Source organism: Dermacentor andersoni, chromosome 3 (genome assembly GCF_023375885.2).
Source record: "Dermacentor andersoni chromosome 3, qqDerAnde1_hic_scaffold, whole genome shotgun sequence".
NCBI classification, from domain to species: Eukaryota; Metazoa; Arthropoda; class Arachnida; order Ixodida; family Ixodidae; genus Dermacentor; species Dermacentor andersoni.
In genome coordinates this window covers 167,878,263-167,898,813 of record NC_092816.1, presented here as the reverse complement: position 1 = coordinate 167,898,813, position 20,551 = coordinate 167,878,263, and the positions used below count along the sequence as shown (strand labels likewise).

General features: G+C 47.4%; 1 protein-coding gene across 1 annotated transcript; it reads right to left on the bottom strand.

Annotated features, from left to right (window-relative positions):
• Positions 1-285: 285 nt before the first annotated feature.
• LOC126524489 ((3R)-3-hydroxyacyl-CoA dehydrogenase-like) lies at positions 286-14,225 on the bottom strand. The gene is made up of 3 exons (XM_050172797.3): positions 13,993-14,225; positions 2,102-2,295; positions 286-1,008 (listed from the first exon to the last, which is right to left on the bottom strand). Exons 1-3 carry the CDS (start codon positions 14,156-14,158, stop codon positions 592-594), a joined length of 777 nt encoding a protein of 258 aa, XP_050028754.1. The 5' UTR covers positions 14,159-14,225; the 3' UTR covers positions 286-591.
• Between the last annotated feature and the right edge of the window lie 6,326 nt (positions 14,226-20,551).

Here is a 20,551-nt window from a genome sequence, read left to right as displayed (position 1 = left end):
AAAAAAGTTGCTCATATTGTAGACTGGCGCTCGTTTTCTATTAAACAAGTTACTCCCTGCAGTAATCGCACAGTCGGTTTCGATTATTTCTTCTCATGTAAATATATTTCGTAGTGAAGTTATGTCTTGATACCTAGACATGTAATCTCATTTTCCTAGATACGACTAAACAAGACACGGTCATATGTGGGATGGTACGACCTCATACGCTTCGGTCCGTGCTGTCGCAACGCCCCAAACTCCTATACAAAGCAGGTGCCCATGACGCTCCATTGACGGCATAAATTGAATGTCAGCTCCATTGATCTTTATTACAAATTTGAACATCAGACTGCCACAACAAAGGGAAAACCTGCATTCATTCAGCCGTCATCGCGGTAATTATTAACAACCTACAGAAAACATTATTACGTTGTGGTCCTGTCTTTGTATCCAAGGTTACGCTAACGCTTGCATCCACTTTGTTCTCAAGCCAATCGAGCAAGTGCCAGAAAATTCAGACCTGGAAGGTTTACACGAGATATTTAACAGACCCGCATTGGATGTATACTTTTCGTCGCTTGTCAATGTTCCAAATCGAATAAAAATAATTCACATCTTGAATCCCCCAGTGACTTCAAGCGCAGTCCCCGTGATGAAGGAGCTCGTTGTGGGCGAGCACAAGAACTTGATGGCCTCTGCTATCTCCATTGGTTGGCCGGTTCTCTTGAGCGGTGTGTTCGAGATAACTCTCGTCTTGTTGCTTTCGCCAGCTTCGGCCATCATTGGGGTATCCACCCATCCGGGTACTACAACGTTGCAGCGGATGCCATGCTTCGCCACTTCCGACGCTGCCGACTTCGTTAGAGCCACGACGCCGGCCTTGGCAGCAGCGTACGCACACGACGGCATAGAGCCGCACTTGGCTGCAAGGCTGGAAACGTTCACGATGGCTCCTCTCCATTCAGAAAGCGGTTTCCCAGAACGTAGCATATCATGAATAGCTGCCCGGTTCACCAGGAAGGTACCCTGAAAACACCAGAAGCACCTTTGAAAATCCCTTGTATACATCATAAAGTCAACAGTAATTTACAGTTTTCGCAATGCTCAGACGACTATCCTGGCGTCAGTAATTGCGCCAAGATAGAGAGTGTGGATTTTCTCCTGTAGTGACTTGAGTAACCTTTTAATTCCCATTACCCCTTTCCCCAGCAGAGGGTAGCCAGCCGGTACTTACACTGGCTAACCTCCCGGTCTTTCCTTCCCTTTTGTCTCTCCCTCTTGAATTGAATGATTGGAATATTGCTTGACTCATTGTCTTTTTTCCTCAAGAACAGAAAGAAAAGCACGTCTCATTTTGGCGAGTTGGACCACTGGAACACACCATTCACTTTTGCCGGTTTCTGTCATCAAAAATATAAAACAAGACCTCACTTGCCTTCAAAACAGGCTCCATTTTCCACCCCATTTGCGCATGAAATAAAGAAAGGTGCAGAACCTACAAACAGCTAGAATCAACGTGATGTCAAGCATTCTACAGCCTATCTAGCTCCGGACGGCATTGCGCAACTCGTTACCACATACCCGCCGCGGTTTCTCAGTGGATATGGTGTTGGGCTGCTAAGCATGAGGTCGCGCGATCGAATCCCGGCCACGGCGGCCGCATTTTGATGGGGGCGAAATGCGAAAACACCCATGTACTTAGATTTGGATGCACGTTAAAGAGCCCCAGGTGGTCAACATTTCCGGAGTCCTCCACTACGGCGTGCCTCATAATCAGAAAGTGGTTCTGGCACGTAAAACCCCATAACTTAATTTAATGTCGTTACCACATGGCACGACGTGTAAGACGAACAAAAGGGTGTGTGTCTCCGTGCTCACTCATCAGGATGAGCGGCTCTGCTTTAGCTCCTACGCCCTGCGACATCTTTAGTGCAACCTGTTGCACCTCCGTCCCCTTACCCAAAGTGGCCAACGGCTGCAAGACAGATAGCTACGTATCGCTTGATGCGGCAAGGCATTACTCGCCGTAATAGTAAATTTGCAACAAATCATTTTGAATCTAGGACGTTTACTCCGGGCTCAAGAAGTTTCGCATTGGCTTCACCGACCGATGTCTCACCTTAAGTTCAATCTTGATAATTTCATCGAAAAGCTCATCCGTGCACTGGGAGAGTGGCGCCGTGCGCAGAATACCCGCGCAGTGGACGACGATGCTCAGTGGCTCGGAGAACGCACCCCTGATGCCATTGAAGAGCTGCTCCACAGACAACGGTTCACCCACGTCAACGTACATGGCCTGGTGCTTGGCGTCACCTGCGCACAGTGTGTTAGCTGCTAAGCGCACGGCAGAAAGTGTACACTGCAGTACAGGGAGAGCTAAGCGTTTCCCGTTTCCAATCAAGCAGGCAGTTTCACGAGAAATAGGCTCCACTCCGTCGCGTCGCAGGGTGCGGGCACTGTAAAACTATTTGTGATTAAAGCGCAAAAGCGTGATGTCACGTGGATACTTGAAGATGGAAGTGAAAGAACACGCTTTATGTCCGCTATGCTAGAGTGATAACCATGTTTTCGAAAAGAAAGAACGAGTCGACCCATTCTGCACAGATTCTAAAGGGTTCATTTGATTATCGCGGTAAAGTGACCAAATAGAAGCTGCATACTCAAGCTGCGGACTGACAAGTGTTTCAAAAGTCAATTTACGAATTTTAGCAGTGAAGGTCCACCTTGGTTTCTTTAGTGAGTGAGTGAGTGAGTGAGTGAGTGAGTGAGTGAGTGAGTGAGAAAACTTTATTTCGAATGAGAACGATCCGCGTCCGGCGAGTTAGTGGGCTGGGGCACCCGCCGAGGTTACGGCCAAGAGTTCTCGCCTCTGGGCGGCTTCCTAGGACCGCTGGACTGCCCTGAGTTGGCCTTCCAGGTTCGAGCTGAGCAGCGCGGCCTGCCATCGAGCGTGGAGGCTGTCGATGGAGGCTTCGCTCGCATTATCCTGTATTAGTTCCTGGCAATCCCATAGCATGTGTTCTAGCGTGGCTCTGGTGCCACCCACTTTGCATCTATCTGTTGTGTATACGTCTGGATAAATATGTGCATTAGTACCGGGCTCTTGTAGGATTTGGTTTGTAGTTGTCGCCACTGGACAGCTTGCAATCTGGTGAGTTGTGGATGGGGTGGCGGATAAGTGCATCTTTGAATCCTGTAATGGTTGGTGATGTCGTTCAACCTGGTCATTCTATCTTCCCATTCCCGTACTGCGGAGGGCCCTATCGAGGGGTCTACCTTCGTGGTAGCTCGGAAACTCAGTCCTCGAGCTACGTTGTGTGTCGCCCCGTTAGGGTTGTCCTCTCCCGTTGAGTCGGTGCTGTGGGCTGGTATCCATAGAATTTGGACGCATCTGTCTTCCCTTAATGGTTTGCCTTTTCTGAGTATGTTTACCGCCTCAGCTGCGGCCATTCGCGAAGTTGCGTACCGCCGTCTGGGAATCGCTGATTATATATTATGCGTCGGTTTGTGCTATGGCTAACGCTATAGCCACTTCCTCCGCCGTTTCGATGCGTGTCGTGTTTATAGTCAAGCTTATGCAGCATTGTCCGTTGTGGTTAAGTACTGCTGCGAGGAGCTGCGTCTGTGTTTATAACGTGCAGCGTCTACAAAGACCGCGTCCTTGTTCCTTCCGTAGTTCTTTGCCATGTTCTTTGCCCTGCTTTTTCTTTAGCTTACCAGCTAATTTACATTCGCTTTGTTGTGCATTATGGGTGCTGTCTTATAAGAAATATGCATGCATTTTGTTCAATTTTGTAGGTAAGTAGGTGTGAAACCATAAAATTTGTTATTGCACCCTGAGGTTGTTCTAGATAACGTCTAGATTTAAATTTCAACAACAGCAGCTGATTTCACAAATGCTTTCCTTGGCTTCATTGTCTATAGGCTCTTTATGGTCGTGTTTAAGAAGATTCGGGCCGCTCAATTGTTAACTTTAGCACCATTGTTAACATTAACACACACACACAAATATATATATAAATATAATTTACATTGATTTATCGTTTCTTTATTTCATTTATTAAGCGCAAGTAATTTTCCCTATGTTGTTCTTGGTGTCAGTGCTTGTTGGCTTATGATATGACTAATAAAAATCGGGCCCCTCGGTTAACCCCCTTTCTTCTCGTTTATTGCATAACGAGGGTCTCGAGTCCGGCAACATCGATGCCTTCAGGTAGCATGTGTGGGTTTATTGACCAGTTGCCTCCACCCAAAAAGATCACGTTCTCGTGACGCCTGCGGGAAAAAGGACGTTCCACGTCCGCCGCCAAGGTCTGTGAGTGGTGGCGCTGGCTAACACTCCCAGGATTCTAGGACACATAAATACTGAAGAAAGTGGATGGGGAAACGGCGCCCCGGCAGCTCAATTGGTAGGGCATCGCACGCGAAATGCAAAGGTTGCGGGTTCGGTTCCCACCTGCGGCAAGTTGTTTTTTCATCCACTTTAACTTCTATTGATTTATCGTTTTCTTATTTCATTTATTAAGCGCAAGTAATTTCCCCTATGTCGTCCTTGGTGTCATTGTTTGTTGGCTTACTATGATATGATCAATAAAAATCGGGCCCCTCCGTTAACCCCTGTCTTCTCGTTCAGATATATTGGGCCTCTCGATTTCTTTTCCCCTTATTCATACATACATATATATATATATGTGTGTGTATATGTATATACATACACACACACACACACACACACACACATATATACATATCATCATCATCATCAGCCTTGTTATGCCCACTGCAGGGCAAAGGCCTCTCCCATACTTCTCCAACTACCCCGGTCATGTACTAATTGTGGCCATGTCGTCCCTGCTAACTTCTTAATCTCACTCGCCCACCTAACTTTCTGCCGCCCTCTGCTACGCTTTCCTTCCCTTGGAATCCATTCCGTAACTCTTAATGACCATCGGTTATCTTCCCTCCTTATTACGTGTCCTGCCCATGCCCATTTCTTTTTCTTGATTTCAACTAAGATATCATTAACTCGCGTTTGTTCCCTCACCCAATCCACTCTTTTCTTATCCCTTAACGTTATACCAACCATTCTTCTTTCCATAGCTCGTTACGTCGCCCTCAATTTAAGTAGAACCCTTTTCGTAAGCCTCCATGTTTCTGCCCCGTACGTGAGTACTGGTAAGACACAGCTGTTATAAACTTTTCTCTTGAGGGATAATGGCAACCTGCTGTTCATGATCTGAGAATGCCTGCCAAACGCACCCCAGCCCATTCTTATTCTGATTATTTCAGTCTCATGATCCGGATCCGCAGTCACTACCTGTCCTACGTAGATGTATTCCCTTACCTCTTCCAGTGCCTCACTACCTATTGTAAACTGCTGCTCCCTTCCGAGACTGTTAAACATTACTATAGTTTTCTGCAGATTAATTTTTAGACCCACCCTTCGGCTTTGCCTCTCCAGGTCAGTGAGCATGCATTGCAGTTGGTCCCCTGAGTTACTAAGCAAGGGAATATCATCAGCGAATCGCAAGTTACTAAGGTATTCTCCATTAACTCTTATCCCCAATTCTTCCCAATCCAGGTCTCTGAATACCTCATGTAAACACGCTGTGAATAGCATTAGAGATAGCGTATCTCCCTGCCTGACGCCTTTCTTTATTGGGATTTTGTTGCTTTCTTTATGGAGGACTACGGTGGCTGTGGAGCCGCTATAGATATTTTTCAGTATATTTACATACGGCTCGTCTACACCCTGATTACGCAATGCCTCCATGACTGCTGAGGTTTCGACTGAATCAAACGTTTTCTCGTAATCAATGAAAGCTATATATAAAGGTTGGTTATATTCCGCACATTTTTCTATCACCTGATTGATAGTGTGAATATGGCCTATTGTTGAGTAGCCTTTACGGAATGCTGCCTGGTCCTTTGGTTGACGGAAGTCTAAGGTGTTCCTGATTCTATTTCCAATTACCTTAGTAAATACTTTGTAGGCAACGGACAGTGAACTGATCGGTCTATAATTTTTCAAGTCTTTGGCGGCCCCTTTCTTATGGATTAAGATTATGTTAGCGTTTTTCCAAGATTCCGGTACGCTCGAAGTCATGAGGCATTGCGTAAACAGGGTGGCCAGTTTCTCTAGAACAATCTGCCCTCCATCCTTCAACAAATCTTTTGTTACCTGATCCTCCCCACCTGCCTCCCCCCTTTGCATAGCTCCCAAGGCTTTCTTTACTTCTTGCGGTGTCATATATATATAGATATATATATATATATATATATATGTGTGTGTGTGTGTGTGTGTGTGTGTGTGTGTGTGTGTGTGTGTTGACACGTGTACTTTATTATTTTTGTCGGGCTACCACGTTTCACCGCCTAAACAATGTTATTGCACAGCGCACGACGCGGCTGCATGTATAGGAAGTTTCTGGAATATTATCGACGTTTCATCCGCTGTCTGTGACCGAGCTTTGTGTAATCTGATTGCATGTATGCGCGACACGAATGATGTAAAAATGTGTGGAAGACACGCGTGTCCCAGCGATTACTCTGGAACATTCGAATACCGATGTATAAAAGCTGACGTGCTTGACCCGCTGATCAGATATTCGACGATCGCCCCGAATGTGTTCACCGCTGTCGCCGTTCTTCGAGTATAGCGGATTTTTTGAGGGCACAAGTTCGCCCAATAAAACGCTAGTTTCGTCATTCCCAGTATTGCTGCTTTCCTCACCGTCACTACTACGTGAGATCTGGTGGAGGTGCGGGGTACAGGCGGCAAAATCCGAGAGGACTGGTTTGCAGAATTTCCTCGATGTATGCGATCGTCGTGCCCTTGTTAATGTGCTTGAACTCGTGCCTGAAGTTTGTCAGCAACGCTTTCGTTTTGCCTCCGTGCAGTCGAGTGATCCCTCTTGCGACGCAAATTTCACGGTCGAGAAGAAGACGTTGGTCACCCTCAATGACACCTTCTACGTCAGCGGGTGTTTCGGTGCCGACGGAAATAATAATGCTGGTGCGCTGCGGCATGCTGACTTGATCTTCGAGCACACTCAAGGCGTAGTGGCAGCGAGGGCTCTCCGGCGGTATCGCTTGACCTTCCGACAGCGTTATCGATTTCGACTTCAGGTCGATGATTGAGCCTTGTTGGTTAAGGAAGTCCATGCCGAGTATGACGTCTCGTGAACACTGTTGGAGGATAAGGAAGGTGGCAGGGTAAGTCCGGTCATGAACGGTAATTCTTCCCGTGCAGATTCCAGTCGGCGTAATGTGGTGTCCTCCAGCCTTCCGAATTTGAGTGCTTTCCCATGCAGTCTTAACTTTCTTCAACTGGGCGGCTATGTGTCCGCCCACTACGGAGTAATGTGCGCCTGTGTCCACTCAGGCGGTAACTGTGTGGCCGTCGAGAACCACGTCGAGGTCGGTGGTTCGTTGTCTTGCGTTACAGTTAGTACTTGGCGTCGGGACCTCGGCTGCGTCGCGTTGACCTATGGCTGGTATGTGGCGTCGTCAGGTCGTTTTTCGTCGGCGTATTCATTGCCTCCAGACTTCGTCGAGACGGCGGCGTTTTGTTGTTATGTCGTCAAGATAGTTTCTTCGGCGTCTTCGTGGGCGGCGGAGGATCTTGTCACTTTGACGAACAGCAACCGCACCTCCATCGGTTGCTGCTTTTAGTTTTCCGGATATGGCCTAGCAGAGCGGCCCCGGGCTGGGCCAGTGTATGGTCGGCGCTGCGGCGACAGGTAGCGGCGTGGTGATGGCGAACGGGAGGGTAGTCGAGGACTCCACTGAAAAGCGGCAAGGTAGTCGGCGATGTCACGCGGCCGCTTTCCAAGCTGTGGACGCGGCGCATTGACGGCGAACCCTCTCAGTCCCAAGTCGCGGTATGGACATCGGCGGTACACATGGCCGGCTTCTCCCCAGTGATAGCAGAACGGTCGGTCGTCGGGGGCTCGCCAAATGTCCGTCTTCCTCGCGTAGCTGCACTGGGCGACGGGTGGGCGTCCTGGCGGAGGCGGCTGTGGACGACGGAATTGCGGCGTTACAGGGCCCTGGCGTGGTCGCAGAGGGGGACCTTGACGGCGGGCGACGACGGCGTAGGTCATCGTTTCCGGCTGGGGTTGCAGTGATTGTGATTGCACCTTAGGAACTCCCAACGATCACTGAACCTCCTGTTTGACGATTTCGGCGATTTATTCCACTTGAGACTGCGACCTTGGGTAGAAGTTCTGCAGCTCCTCCCGTGCGACCGCTCTGATAGTCTCACGTAGATCATCGGTGGCCCGTGATTTAACTCCGGCATAATTTGTAGAGTTCGTGCGGTGGTTGAATTGCCGGCTCCGCATCTAAAGTGTCTTTTCGAGGCTGGTGGCCTCGCGAAGAAACTCGCCGACGGTCTTCGGTGGCATTCCTTACATTCCGGCGAAAAGCTCCTTCTTCACACCACGCATGAATAGGCTGACTTTCTTCTCTTCAGACATTTCCGGGTCGGCGAGGCGGAATAGCCACCTAATTTCCTCCGTGAAGGTCGCAGTGGTCTCTAGAGCCAGCTGCACCCAGGTTTCTAATAACGTTTGGGCTCGTTCTCGGCGTACGACGCTTGTGTATGTGTGCAGGAAGCCGCTTCGGAACAGGTCCTAGGTCGTTAAGGTGGCTTCTCGGTTCTCGAACCACATCCTGGCGGCGTCTTCCAATGCAAAAACGGCATGTAGCAGTTTGTCGTTACTGTTCCAGCTGTTAAATGTAGTGACCCTCTCATACGCCTCAAGCCAGCTTTCCGGGTCCTCGAAAGTTGAACTGAGGAGCGTCGGAGGCTCCCTGGGCTGCTGCAGCACGATGGGGGACGCTGGGGCTGCCATTGGGGTTGACTTCGTGACAATCTTCCTACTCGTCTCAAGCAAAAGTCCGTGCTCCGGGGCAGTCCTTGCAGCCTGCAGCTACCTGGCTGGCTCTTGGCGACGTTGGTTTTGTCTTCCGCGTTCGGGCTTATGTCACGGCTTTGTGGGGGCGTCCGGTACATGAACGCAAAGCACCTCTACCAGATGTCACGTGGTAGTGACGGTGAGGAAGGCAGCAACACTGGGAATGACGAAAATAGCGTTTTATCGGGTGAACTTGTGCCCTCAGAAAAAAACCACTATACTCAAAGAACGGCGACAGCGGCGAACTCAGTCGGGGCGATTGTCGAAAATCTGATCAATGGGTCAAGCACGGCAGCTTTTATACATCAGTCGTCGAATGTTCCAGAGTAATCGCTGAGACCCACGTTTCTTCCACAAATTTCTGCATTATTCACGTCGCGCATACATGCAATCAGATTACACAAGGTTAGGTCACAGACAGCGGATGGAACCGTCGATAATATTCCAGAAACTTCCTATAGATGCAGGCTCGTCCTGCGCTGTGCGATAACATTTGTTAGGCGGTGAAACGTGGTCGCCCGATAAAGATAAAGAAGTACACGTGTTCAATATATATCTACATATATGTATGTATATATTATCGAGGGGAACGGAAACCGAGAGGGCCGATTTTTCTTAGTTATACTAGAACAAGCCAACAAAGAATAGAAGCACGTAGAAAAAAATACCAGGATGTTACTGACGTTTCGCCGAGCACCGACTTCCGTTGGAGTGAAGGCCACTACCCGGCCGAAACATCTGTAAAATCCTGGTATTTTTTCCTACGTGTGTATATCCGTTGACCTGTTTTAATGCTGGTTTCTGTGATTCAACGCTTCACTGATATACACGCATATCAATTGATATATATATATATATACGCGTGTGCGTGCGTGGAAGTAGTCCTTCAAATCCAAAATCCGTTGTGTAATAATGTAAAAACATTGAAGCACACGTAGAAAAGCAAGTACCAACATTAAGTTATGAAAAAAAATTTCAGGATAGTATAAATTAAGTGCTTTATATATATACATAAACGACAAGAAAGGGGGCTAACCGAGGGAGCCCGATTTTTATTAATCATACCATAAAGACCCAACAAACAAAGGTACCATAGGGGAAATTGTACTAATTTAATTTAAAAAATAATAAATTAATGGAAACGAATGTGGATGACGAAACAACTGGCCGCAGGTGGAATCCGAACCCACCTCAACGCATTTCGCGTGCCATGCTCGACCAATTGAGCTACCATGGCGCAGTTTTCCCATCCACTTTCTTGGGTACTTATGTTTTACTGCAAGAAATAAATATGGAAGTGTTAGTCAGCGCCACCACTCATAAACCGTTTGGGCGGATGTGGAACATCCTTTCTGCCGTAGGCGTCACGAGTACGTGAGCTATGTGTGTATATATATATAAAGGAGGTAGTCCATCGAATCCGCTGTTTATTAAATTGAAAGAAGTGTAGGCGCAGCTAGAACAAACATTTAATTTTTTTTTTTCTGCAAGGGTGAACGAAGCATCGCAAAATGAAATCAAGAAGGACATACGTAGGGCGTCAAAAACACCAACACACGTACATTAGCTCAATTAAAAAGAAATGAAGCACAGCCTGTGACTACAAATGCGCGTACATTCGGCAGCGTCCGCAAGGGAGGGTCTTAAGAAATGTCAGATGGAAAGACACAGGCAGTGGAATATAGGGGAGAGGATTATATGCTATTATAGAGCATGCGAGGGGACGTAGCTGCCAGAAGAGTGCTTCCTGTGTTCTTAGTTTTACTGCAACATTTGTCATATCTCGAAGATGGTCAATACACCCCCACTTGGTTGGCAATGATCTTCAGCCTGCGCAGAGAACAGGTCTGTCGCAACCATTTTCTTTATGTTGGGATCGGCGCCCGAGGCTGGCGCGAGGGGCCTGCTAAGCTCGCAAGAACTATCCGTTGATAACGCTGCCACGTGACGGTCGCCGAGACAATGAACGTTGGCAAGGCAAATTCCTTGCGGTAGAATTTGCTTTGCCAATGCACAATTAAAGACAGGCATGCGAGTGCGGTTCGCAGTAATGGTAAGTATACTGTGAGGCACGGTAACGTCATACTCTAGTGGAATCTCGGGCAGAGGAGTGACGAGGTACTCGCCATCAGGAACTGGTGGGGAAGACAACACTTCAATAAAAGCTATTGACATTGGCGTTAGACGAAAAAAGCCGATGGGGCGTAGGCGGCACTGGGGTGCGTCAGAAGGTTCTGCGAGAATCGGCCACTCAAGTCGAAGGGTACTGGCAGAGCAGCCAATAACAGAAGAATGCGCGGAGAGAAAGTCGAGGCCAATAATTAGGTCGTGGGTGCAACGAGTAATTACGGTGAAGAGGACAGGAGCGTGGCGGCCGGCCATGCCGACACGTGTCGTACACATGCCGACGATAGGCACAGTACCGCCATCCGCAACGCGGACAACGCGTGCCGATGCTGGGGTGAGGAGCTTTTTTGAGTCGTCGTCGGAAAGCAGCGCTCATAATAGAAAGATGTGCGCCTGTATCGATGAGTGCAGTGACAGGCTAGCCGTCAACGTCACGAAGGTTTTGGTTCGTAGGTAACGTGAGCAGAGGATGTGAGGGCATAGGCGACAACGCAGCTTCACCTCCAGAAGCTGCAGTGCCTTGTTTTCCGGCTGGGTCCGGGAGGCGATAGGCGGCGAAGAGAAGCGGCGGGGTCGGGGCGAACGAGACTGATGGCGTCCAGGTGAGGGCGAGCGGCTGTAGTGAAGGTTCGGAGGAGGGGCATCAGCGGCAGTGGGTTCATGGCGGGTGGCATAGGGAACAGAAGGTCTAAAGGTGCGGGAATAAGTGGCGGCGTATGTCTGAGGAGGTGGTGGCCATCGGGTGTGGCAGTGACGAGCGACGTGGCCGATGCGACAGCCGTGGAAGCTGATCGGCCTGTCATCAGGGGTACGCCATTCGGACTGGTTGCGGCGAGATGTGGTTGAAAAGGACTGCCGGGGCCGGGGAGGGCCGGTAGAGAAATGGGGAACGCTGGGTTGAGAAGTTGAACAAACGGAGTTCAGACCCACGTTCTCAAATTCCTGTCTACGGCCTGAATCATCGCAATCGTGGTTGCTGACGGATCGGGAGGCGTCGCGGAGAAAGCTGGCGAACAGACGGCCTCGAACTCGCGGCGAACAATAGGGGTTATGTCGTCACAGGTGGTGGTCTGGCGCGGTCGACCCTCACATGACGTAGCACAAGTGTTGGGTACCCGCGTGATGTGGTGCGTGATACGGCGGCTCTTAGCTTGTTCAAGGCGCCGGCATTTTTTTATGATGGCGTCGATAGTCGAGACGCTGAAAAAAAGCAAACTGTAAGCGTTGTCGGCGATTCCTTTTAGAACATGTGCAACTTTATCTGCTTCAAACATAGCATCGTCAGCTTTGCGGCATAGAGCCAAGACGTCGAGGATCTATGAAACGTGCGGCTCCGTAGATGTCTGAACACGAGAGGCAGGAGCCTTTCGCGGCAGCCTTGCGGCCAATGGGGTCGCCGAACATTTCCCGTAGCTTTTCTTTAAAACTGCCCCAACTGGTTATTTCGTCGTCATGCGTTTGGTGCCACACGCGTGGAGTGCCGCCGAGATAAAAGATGACATTTACGAGCATAATCGTTAGGTCCCACCTGTTATTAGCACTCGTGTATTCATAGAGCCCGATCCAGTCGTCAACGTCCTGTCCCTCCAGGCCAGAGAACACACACCAGGATAGCGATGCTGGGCAACCGTGACGATTGGAGCAGTTGGACAACCCGAAGCCGTTGCAGAGGAGGTCTCGTCACCGGAAGGCATGGTAATAAGCTCGATGTACAGACCACTTCGAAGTTCCGTAGTGAGGACGGGGATCGATCACCTCCACCAGAATGTTACGTGTAGAAAGACACAGACAAAAGAGGCTATTTACAGGCGATTTACACTGGAGCCAGACAGCCAGGCCGACACTCGTCGCTCTCGCGGCGGCTCGTCTAAGGAGTATCTCCCGATAATATCATAATAATATCATAGAAAGATCTGCTAGCGCTCATGCTTGTAGCCTATTTATATTTCGTCATTCGCCTCTTGTTTGTCACTTGGCACAGTCCATCGCGAAATAAAGATAACTTTGCGTTCCTGTTGAGGGTCACTCTGTCACCGTAATCCTATAAATATATCTGATTGAACAGAGATTGTTTTTCAAGGACAACAACACCTAGACTAATACGCGTTCCTTTTGCCGCTGAGCAGTGGAATGCCCCTGAACGCATGCTAGTGCGACGCCTACCGATTCGAAGGAAAGACATTTTGTGCGGCCACGTCCTGCTGCAAACGGCAAATCATCACTTGTGAGAAGACAGGAAATGTATCTTGCATATTCATGTTCTTAGTGCAATTAGGAGCACTGAGGCATACAGGCATTTGAAGGATACAACATGTGGTCACTTGCATTTCTCTTCGTTCATTTACTTCAACTACTCCGTACTACAGAGAGCGGAGTTGTGGCAGAATTGTACGAAAATAAGCAAAAAGGATGACTATACCAGATTGAGAAAATAGTGAAAGAAACTGGCACCAATTACAGCTTCAGCTAGAACAATAATACGCGTAGCGGATAAAATTACGCATTACAGGCACTTCATCGTTCGTAAACACGCTGCGATTTCTGGAACTCATTTGGCTGGACTATATTAGTGCCAGTTCCACACTACTAATCGAGGAGAAAAACAGTATTTTTACTGCAAAGCTGCTATATCGAAGCAATGCTAATCACAATACATGTGGGCACTGAGAAGCGGGCGCATCTAGAATATTCTACATAATTCGACGTTTGCCAATTGTGTAGATTTTTTACCACCTTAATCCGAAAACTCAAACGGCAGGGTCGATTTCTCGTTAAAATTTGCTTCAAAATAGCTTTCGCCACCTGTGGTACATTAATTGCCAATCTTTAAGTATCAAAATTTAATTACCTGATGATTATTCCGCAACCCTCTGCCCCGGAATATCTGAGGAATACTTTTGATGCGCTTAATGGGGAGGGGGGGGGGGGGAAGGGCGTTATAAAAGTATGAACTAAGACCTACCTGGCAGAGCTCGTGCAACATTCTCTGCTGCCTCAAGCTGTATGTCAGCAACCACCACGGTGACCCCATCGGCGGCAAGTAACTGGCAGACCGCCTTGCCGATACCACTCGCACCCCCTGTCACCAGGGCGAGCCGTCCGTACAAAGCCGCGTCTACTGTAGTCATCGTGATTTGGCTATGGTGCGCAAAAAATTCTGAACAAGTCGAACACGTTCGTCGTCTTAAATGCTCCCAGCACAGACAGTGAGCGGCACAGTGGGTGGCAGCTGCTGAGGAGAGAGTGGTTGCAGGTTTCGACCGAAGGCAGGATGTGGCTTGACGGTTCTCCGGGTATTCGTCGCGACTGCTCTGCGGCACTGATAAATAATCTGCCAGTTGGCCTGTACCTGTACGTGCCCCCATGCAGGTGTGTAAGATACCCAGGTGAACAGCCGCTCCCTAAAAAATTGGCGGAAAAAACAAGCTGACACGTCCGTTTGGAGTCGTAAAAATCTGGATTTTACTGATTCGTTTGACCCTGTAGGAAGTTCTGAAACTGTGGTTGTTTGTGCGTGTACTTAATATAACTTAATGGTTCAACTGCAGCTCATGCCCATTTCAATAGCATGCACTTAGAAGTCGTATGCCTTGAATACAGAAATTTTCATTGTGCTGTTATAATTTGCTAAGTTTCCTTGACCACTTAGTGATTATGGAAAGAACAAAATCTGGTCATTGAGGATTAGCAAGCTCCTATTAGGTAACGGTTGTATGCAAGGTAATGCAAAGGGAACAGTATTTGCTTGCCGGTACCAGGTCGCCGGTTCTTTAAGATTCTACAAATGCAAGGCCAACTTTTTAGATAATGCCTTTGCATAGGCGTGGGTCAGTTAGCTAAAGCCATTGAGGTAATTTGAAAACCTATGTCTAATGTTACGCCCACCGTATCCCGTCAACACTTTTACAGGTCCGTGAGTCCTGCAGTTTTTATTAGAAGTTTCTTTTTATGAAATATGTGTGCAGGAGAGTTTTGCACCATGGGTGAGGCACGCTACTCGTTCTTTTTTAGTTAAACACTATTTATATATAATTGACCAGTTAAAAGAAGCAAATGAGAAAAGAAAGGACAGAGAGAGTAGGTAACAAATAAAGGCCGACTAAAACAGACGAAGGCGAAATACAGTATTAACATAACCGGTTAATATAGGTCCGAGAGGGCTAACGCAAACTTCACATAAACTTCATTTTGGTGCATGCTAAGACGCCACACATAATTTTCACAGCAATGTCATTTAGGAATATATAACAGTTACTTCCACTTGTATGTCCAGGGACTGCAGTCTACCATAAAACAGTATAGAAGCCACACCTCAGGTTGTAACGAAGTAAAACTGAAGGGTACTTCGTAAAACTATTATACCAAAGAACTTAATTACCACGCTGTAGTAATTATCTTAAGTTGTCTTTACTTCAAGAAAAAAATTCTTCAAGGCGCTAACTGCGCGCTTTTGTAGTTCAATGGTCGAGTATCGCCTCAATGTAATTCCCAATGAGAATAAGCATTCGTCCGGAGCTCGTAATATATCTCCTACGATTTTTCTATACTGAGCATGAATATTGCAGTACAACAAGACCTGTTCAACATCTGATTACATGCAAGAACACACCGCACTTTCGGCTAGTCCTGTTCTGCGTAGAAAGCACCGTATACGCTGTGCATTGACGCAATCTATGTGTTATTGCTTCCAGAAAACGTGTAACCGTTACTGCAACTGTCAACTGTGTGTGTGGGTCAACTTGAAATAAAATGGAGTTTTGACAACCGTTTCCAAATCAACTATCTCTCAGTAATCGGACAGAAAGTTATCGCAACCTGTTCCGTGTATCTCTGTGACAGAGAGGTATCAGATGAGTCTCATTTTCAGTATGCGCCGCACGTGCTGAACTGTCTGCCTCTCTGTTGTCTGGAATGCCACAATGACAAGGAATCCACTGAGTTAAATTTCATATTGCAAGTCTATCGCCTTCTTGTGTATCTTCTGTGCTTTGCAAAAATTAAACTATGGGGCTTTACGTGCCAAAACGACTTTGTGATTATGAGGTACGCCGTAGTGGAGGAGCCCGGAAATTTCGACCACCTGGGGTTCTTTAACGTGCACCTAAATCTAAGTACACGGGTGTTTTCGCATTTCGGCCCCATCTAAATGCGGCCGCCGTGGCCGGGATTCGATCCTGCGACCTGGGGCACAGCAGCCCAACATTATAGCCACTCAGCAACCACGACGGGTTTCTGTGCTTTGTAAATAATAGAATGCATGTTTTCGATAATGCTTGTGCAATAAAAGCTCCATACAGATACTTTAGAGTTACTCACGATGAACCACTTGAGCGGGTGTAGTTGTGAACATATGAATGTAAAGGCAGGCATTGTGGCCTTAAGTTCTGGCAGAAGTATTGACGCTTGACAATTTGTTCTCTCAACGGCAGGACAGAGACGTATCCACTTAGTTTTGGCAGGTTTCACGTTAGGACACGTCAGGCTTTAAGGCGCAGAACAGCTAAATACGCGCGTCCCTCACGTCAACGTTCCTCCTGCGCGTGTGGCGGTGGAGCCCGCCGGAGTGAACAGAGCCGCCGTAGACCTACGTGGTCATTGCTGCTGCAACAACTACTGCATCTGCTTCCACAAAGATGATGCGAGGTGAAGTATGAAATGTGACCTTTACCGGCCTCAACCTGCAAAGTAGGTTATGCAGGAAATGGTGGCACTGGGGCTGGGTATTCATTTTGGCCATGTCGTCTACATCTCCGCGAACCTAAATATAATACGAGTGTCACGAGTTGTGCTTTCGATCACGATCGAGCCCGATCGCGATCGAACGATATTGAAAGCTGCAGTGTGACGCCCGTAAGTGCAGGAGCGTTACGACGCGAAAGCATCAAATGGACCATTGAGTGGGAAAGCAGGTGTCTGTAGCAGCGAAACGGCTCCTCAATTTCCAGTGTCTGGGACGCCCCGTCACGTGCGCGCCTCGACAGAGCAGACCGGCCGAAACGGAACACCTGCTGCAGCGCCTGCGCGGCATTTGTTGCGCGAGGCGAGAGGGCATAGCCACGACACCAGTGTGTCTCGACGGTGCAGACATGACGACGCGACGCCGCAGGGCGATGCGGGTTGTCGTCAGCGGGGCAGTCACGTGACGTGCGCGTGCAGCCGTCTCGCTCTCGGGAGCCGGTGCGGGGTCGGTATTACTTTCTCTCTCACTCCCACTGGGCTTAGCTGCTGCGCTCGCCTACCGGCCTTGGTGGCCGCTGCTGCTTCCTCGGTCTCTCGTCGCGCAGGACGTCTGTGGCATGCGGCGTCCTTGATTTCTCAAGAATGTCGCCCAAATTGTTCCGGTCTACAGTCAACGTGCTAACTTAAAAACTGTACAAAACAAAACAGCAACGCACCTATTTAATCGCAACACTTGATAACATACGCCGCAGCAAAACTTGAAGGACGGCTCAGGAGAATACAGTTGGACATTAATCCTTTCGCAAACACAAGTCCTAAGAAGTGCTCAAGTGGCCTCGGATTTTTGGATCCACCCCTACCGAAACGTGTCTGCTGCAACCGCGAATCGAACAACCGCGGAGGCGAGGTGGCCTGTCTTGAGAGAGCAAATGACTAGGCTAAGGTCCCGAGATAACTTCTCAAGGTAGTGCCATTCTTTCTGAAGGCACCGTTCTCATCATTCTCGCACTTACTCTGTTTTGTCCTTGTTTCCATCTTTTATTTGTACATCGTTGCCACATGATGTTCCAAATTGCTAGCGGTTATATTTATTATCTTCAGAAAGCTTCAAAACGAAGCCTCATGTGCAGTGAATTTTGGCCGGATGAAAAGAATTAGTCATAGCAAAAGCATAAAACATTGCTGAAGTTTTATTCTCTACAGGCTTGGCAGCCATTATTCGCCATGTTGGCTTTTTAATTGGCTTTCGAGAGGCGCATTTTACAGCGAGGTTCTTAGCCTCTCGTTCGTTGGCATTTCTCGTGTCCATGACCGTGGGTAAATTGTGGGCCGACCCCGGAGGTAGTACAATACGGGGCCGACCCACGGCGCAGGTGAAGAAGGCTTCAAGCACTTAGCAAAGTGAAGAGAAATGTGCATTATTTGAAATCATGCATGTAGCATACAGAACAGCATTCGTTTCAATAATGAACGGGCTCAAAACAAGCATCCGAACCACATAATTAACGATAAGGCGTTCCTAATATTAATGCAAAGCACGTAGCGCTCCCCGCATAAGTTTCCCAGTGAATATTACTGTCGTGCATGCGGCCCCGGCGACTCATACTTAGGACTCCCGACAAGTAGCGTGAATACGAGGAGCTGCAAAGGAAAAAAAAATGGCAATACGACCAGCGTCAGAGTGGTGTCAAAATTACCATTACTACATGACTCTAAAGCAATGAAGCATGGCATACACCCCTCAGCAGCTGCAGTAGTGGTTTTCAACAGCTTCACTTGACATCCACTTTAGCTGTGCCGGGATGGCGAGTCAATTTTCTTTTCTTAATTTGTGCCGAGGAGAGGAGCTTTAGCAATACGCAATTATGCGTTTACATCAGAATTACAAAATGTCAAGTTCAGCTACAGAGTGCAATAATACATTTTTTGTCTGCGTATTGGCAGCATATACCGTTGTTAGAGCTCAAAAAAGAAAGTGACGGTATCGTGTCGCTTATAAGATAGTCACTGTTTTAAATGCTGTCGATTAGCTCCAATATAGGGGCATTAAACTGCATACGTTCGAGAGACACCCGTACGAAGCGTCGAGGCTCATATATGTATTCGATGCAATGCAGTCAGTGTCAATATATTCGCCGATGCACAAACGCAACAGTTATAGTCAACCTCCCAACAGTAAAAGAAAGCTTACAAGTTTATTGAAAAGAATAACCGCGCTTGCGAAATGAAACCGTCGCCACACAAAGGCCTATAGGCGCACTGTAGGCGCCATGTAATCAGTGGCTGCGCTTGTGTGTGTGTGTGTGTGTGTGTGTGTGTGTGTGTGTGTGTGTATGTGCGTGGGTTGACTTTTTTTCGAAATGACCGGAATCCAAAAACCGAAACTATGCCACATAGAGTTGCCATGACAATAAAAACTAGGCAACTTTCTTCTAGAAAAGGGGTCGAAACAAAATTTGTCAAACAGCGCAAGCGAGCTCTGTGCGCAGATTGTAACCTTATTCAAAGATGAGCCAGATATTGTTAGTGTACGGTTCACAATGTCCAGATTCACCCACCTAATACAAGAGCACTTTCAAAATAATGTGAGCGAGCCAGCTAGGTAGTTTCGTTGCAAGTTGTGTTGATTATTTTGTTACTGCTTTCAGTCGTGCCCACGAAAAGAAAATATTATCCGAGAATACAAAAGAAGCTGCTTATGCTTTCAAGATAAAGAAGCTCTCTTTCATTATATTTCAAATATTCTTATTAACCTTTAATTCTAGTGTCTTACGTGCCGAAATCACGATCTAATTATGGCCCACACCATGGTGGGTTACTTGAGACTAATTTTGATCACTTGGGATTTCTTCCTAGTGGTTACATAGAAGCGCAATGACAAGAAAAACTAGACAACTTTCCTCTATAAAAGGGATCGAAACTAAATTGGTCGAATAGCGCCAACGAGCTCTGTTCGCAGATTATGAAAGAGCCAGATATTGTTGGTGTACGGATGAAAATTAGCTATATTCACCCAGCTAACAGAAGGGCACTTTTAAAATGATGTGAGTAAGTTAGCATCGTATTTTCACTATAAATTCTGTTGACTATTTTGTTACTGCCTTCAGTCGTGCTCAAGATAAAGAACCTTGCGCGAGAATACAAAAAAAGGCTGCTGATGCTTTCAACATAAACGAGCTCTTCTTTATCTTTTTCCCTGTGTTCATTTACTTACTGTTATTCTAGTGTGTTACGTGGCAAAATCACGATATGCTTATGCCCCACGCCGTTGTGGGTTACTTCAGACTAATTTTCAGTACTTGGGATTTCTTCCCAGTGATTATAAAGCATAGCAGTATCCTTTATAGTCAATGTTCTATTGGCTCTCATAGTGAAATCACACCGTTTTTAAAACTCGTTTCCCGCAAATTTCGGACAACAACCGCATTAAGTCCAGTGTGTCAATTTGAAAGGAGCTAAATCCTAAGTTTACATACCTAAATTGGTCAAATTTGCTGCATATTTCTTCCTTACTTGTAAGGTTACCCGAGCTGACATGCAAAACATATATAATGATTGGAAAACGTTGCACCATTTCACTCCGGTAAAACTCTTTCGCATTTTATTCAAGTTCTCTTTAGGCGGATTTGGCTCATTTCGAAAAACGTTGCTCATATTGTAGAGTGGATCTCGTTTTCTATTAAAGGAGTTACTCCCTGCAGTAATCACACAGTCGGTTTCGATGATGTTTTCTCAGGTAAATATTTCGTACTGAAGTTATGTCTTGATCCCTAGACATGTAATCTCCTTTTTAGAGATACGACCGAACAAGACACGGCCATGTGTGGGCTGGTGCTACCTCG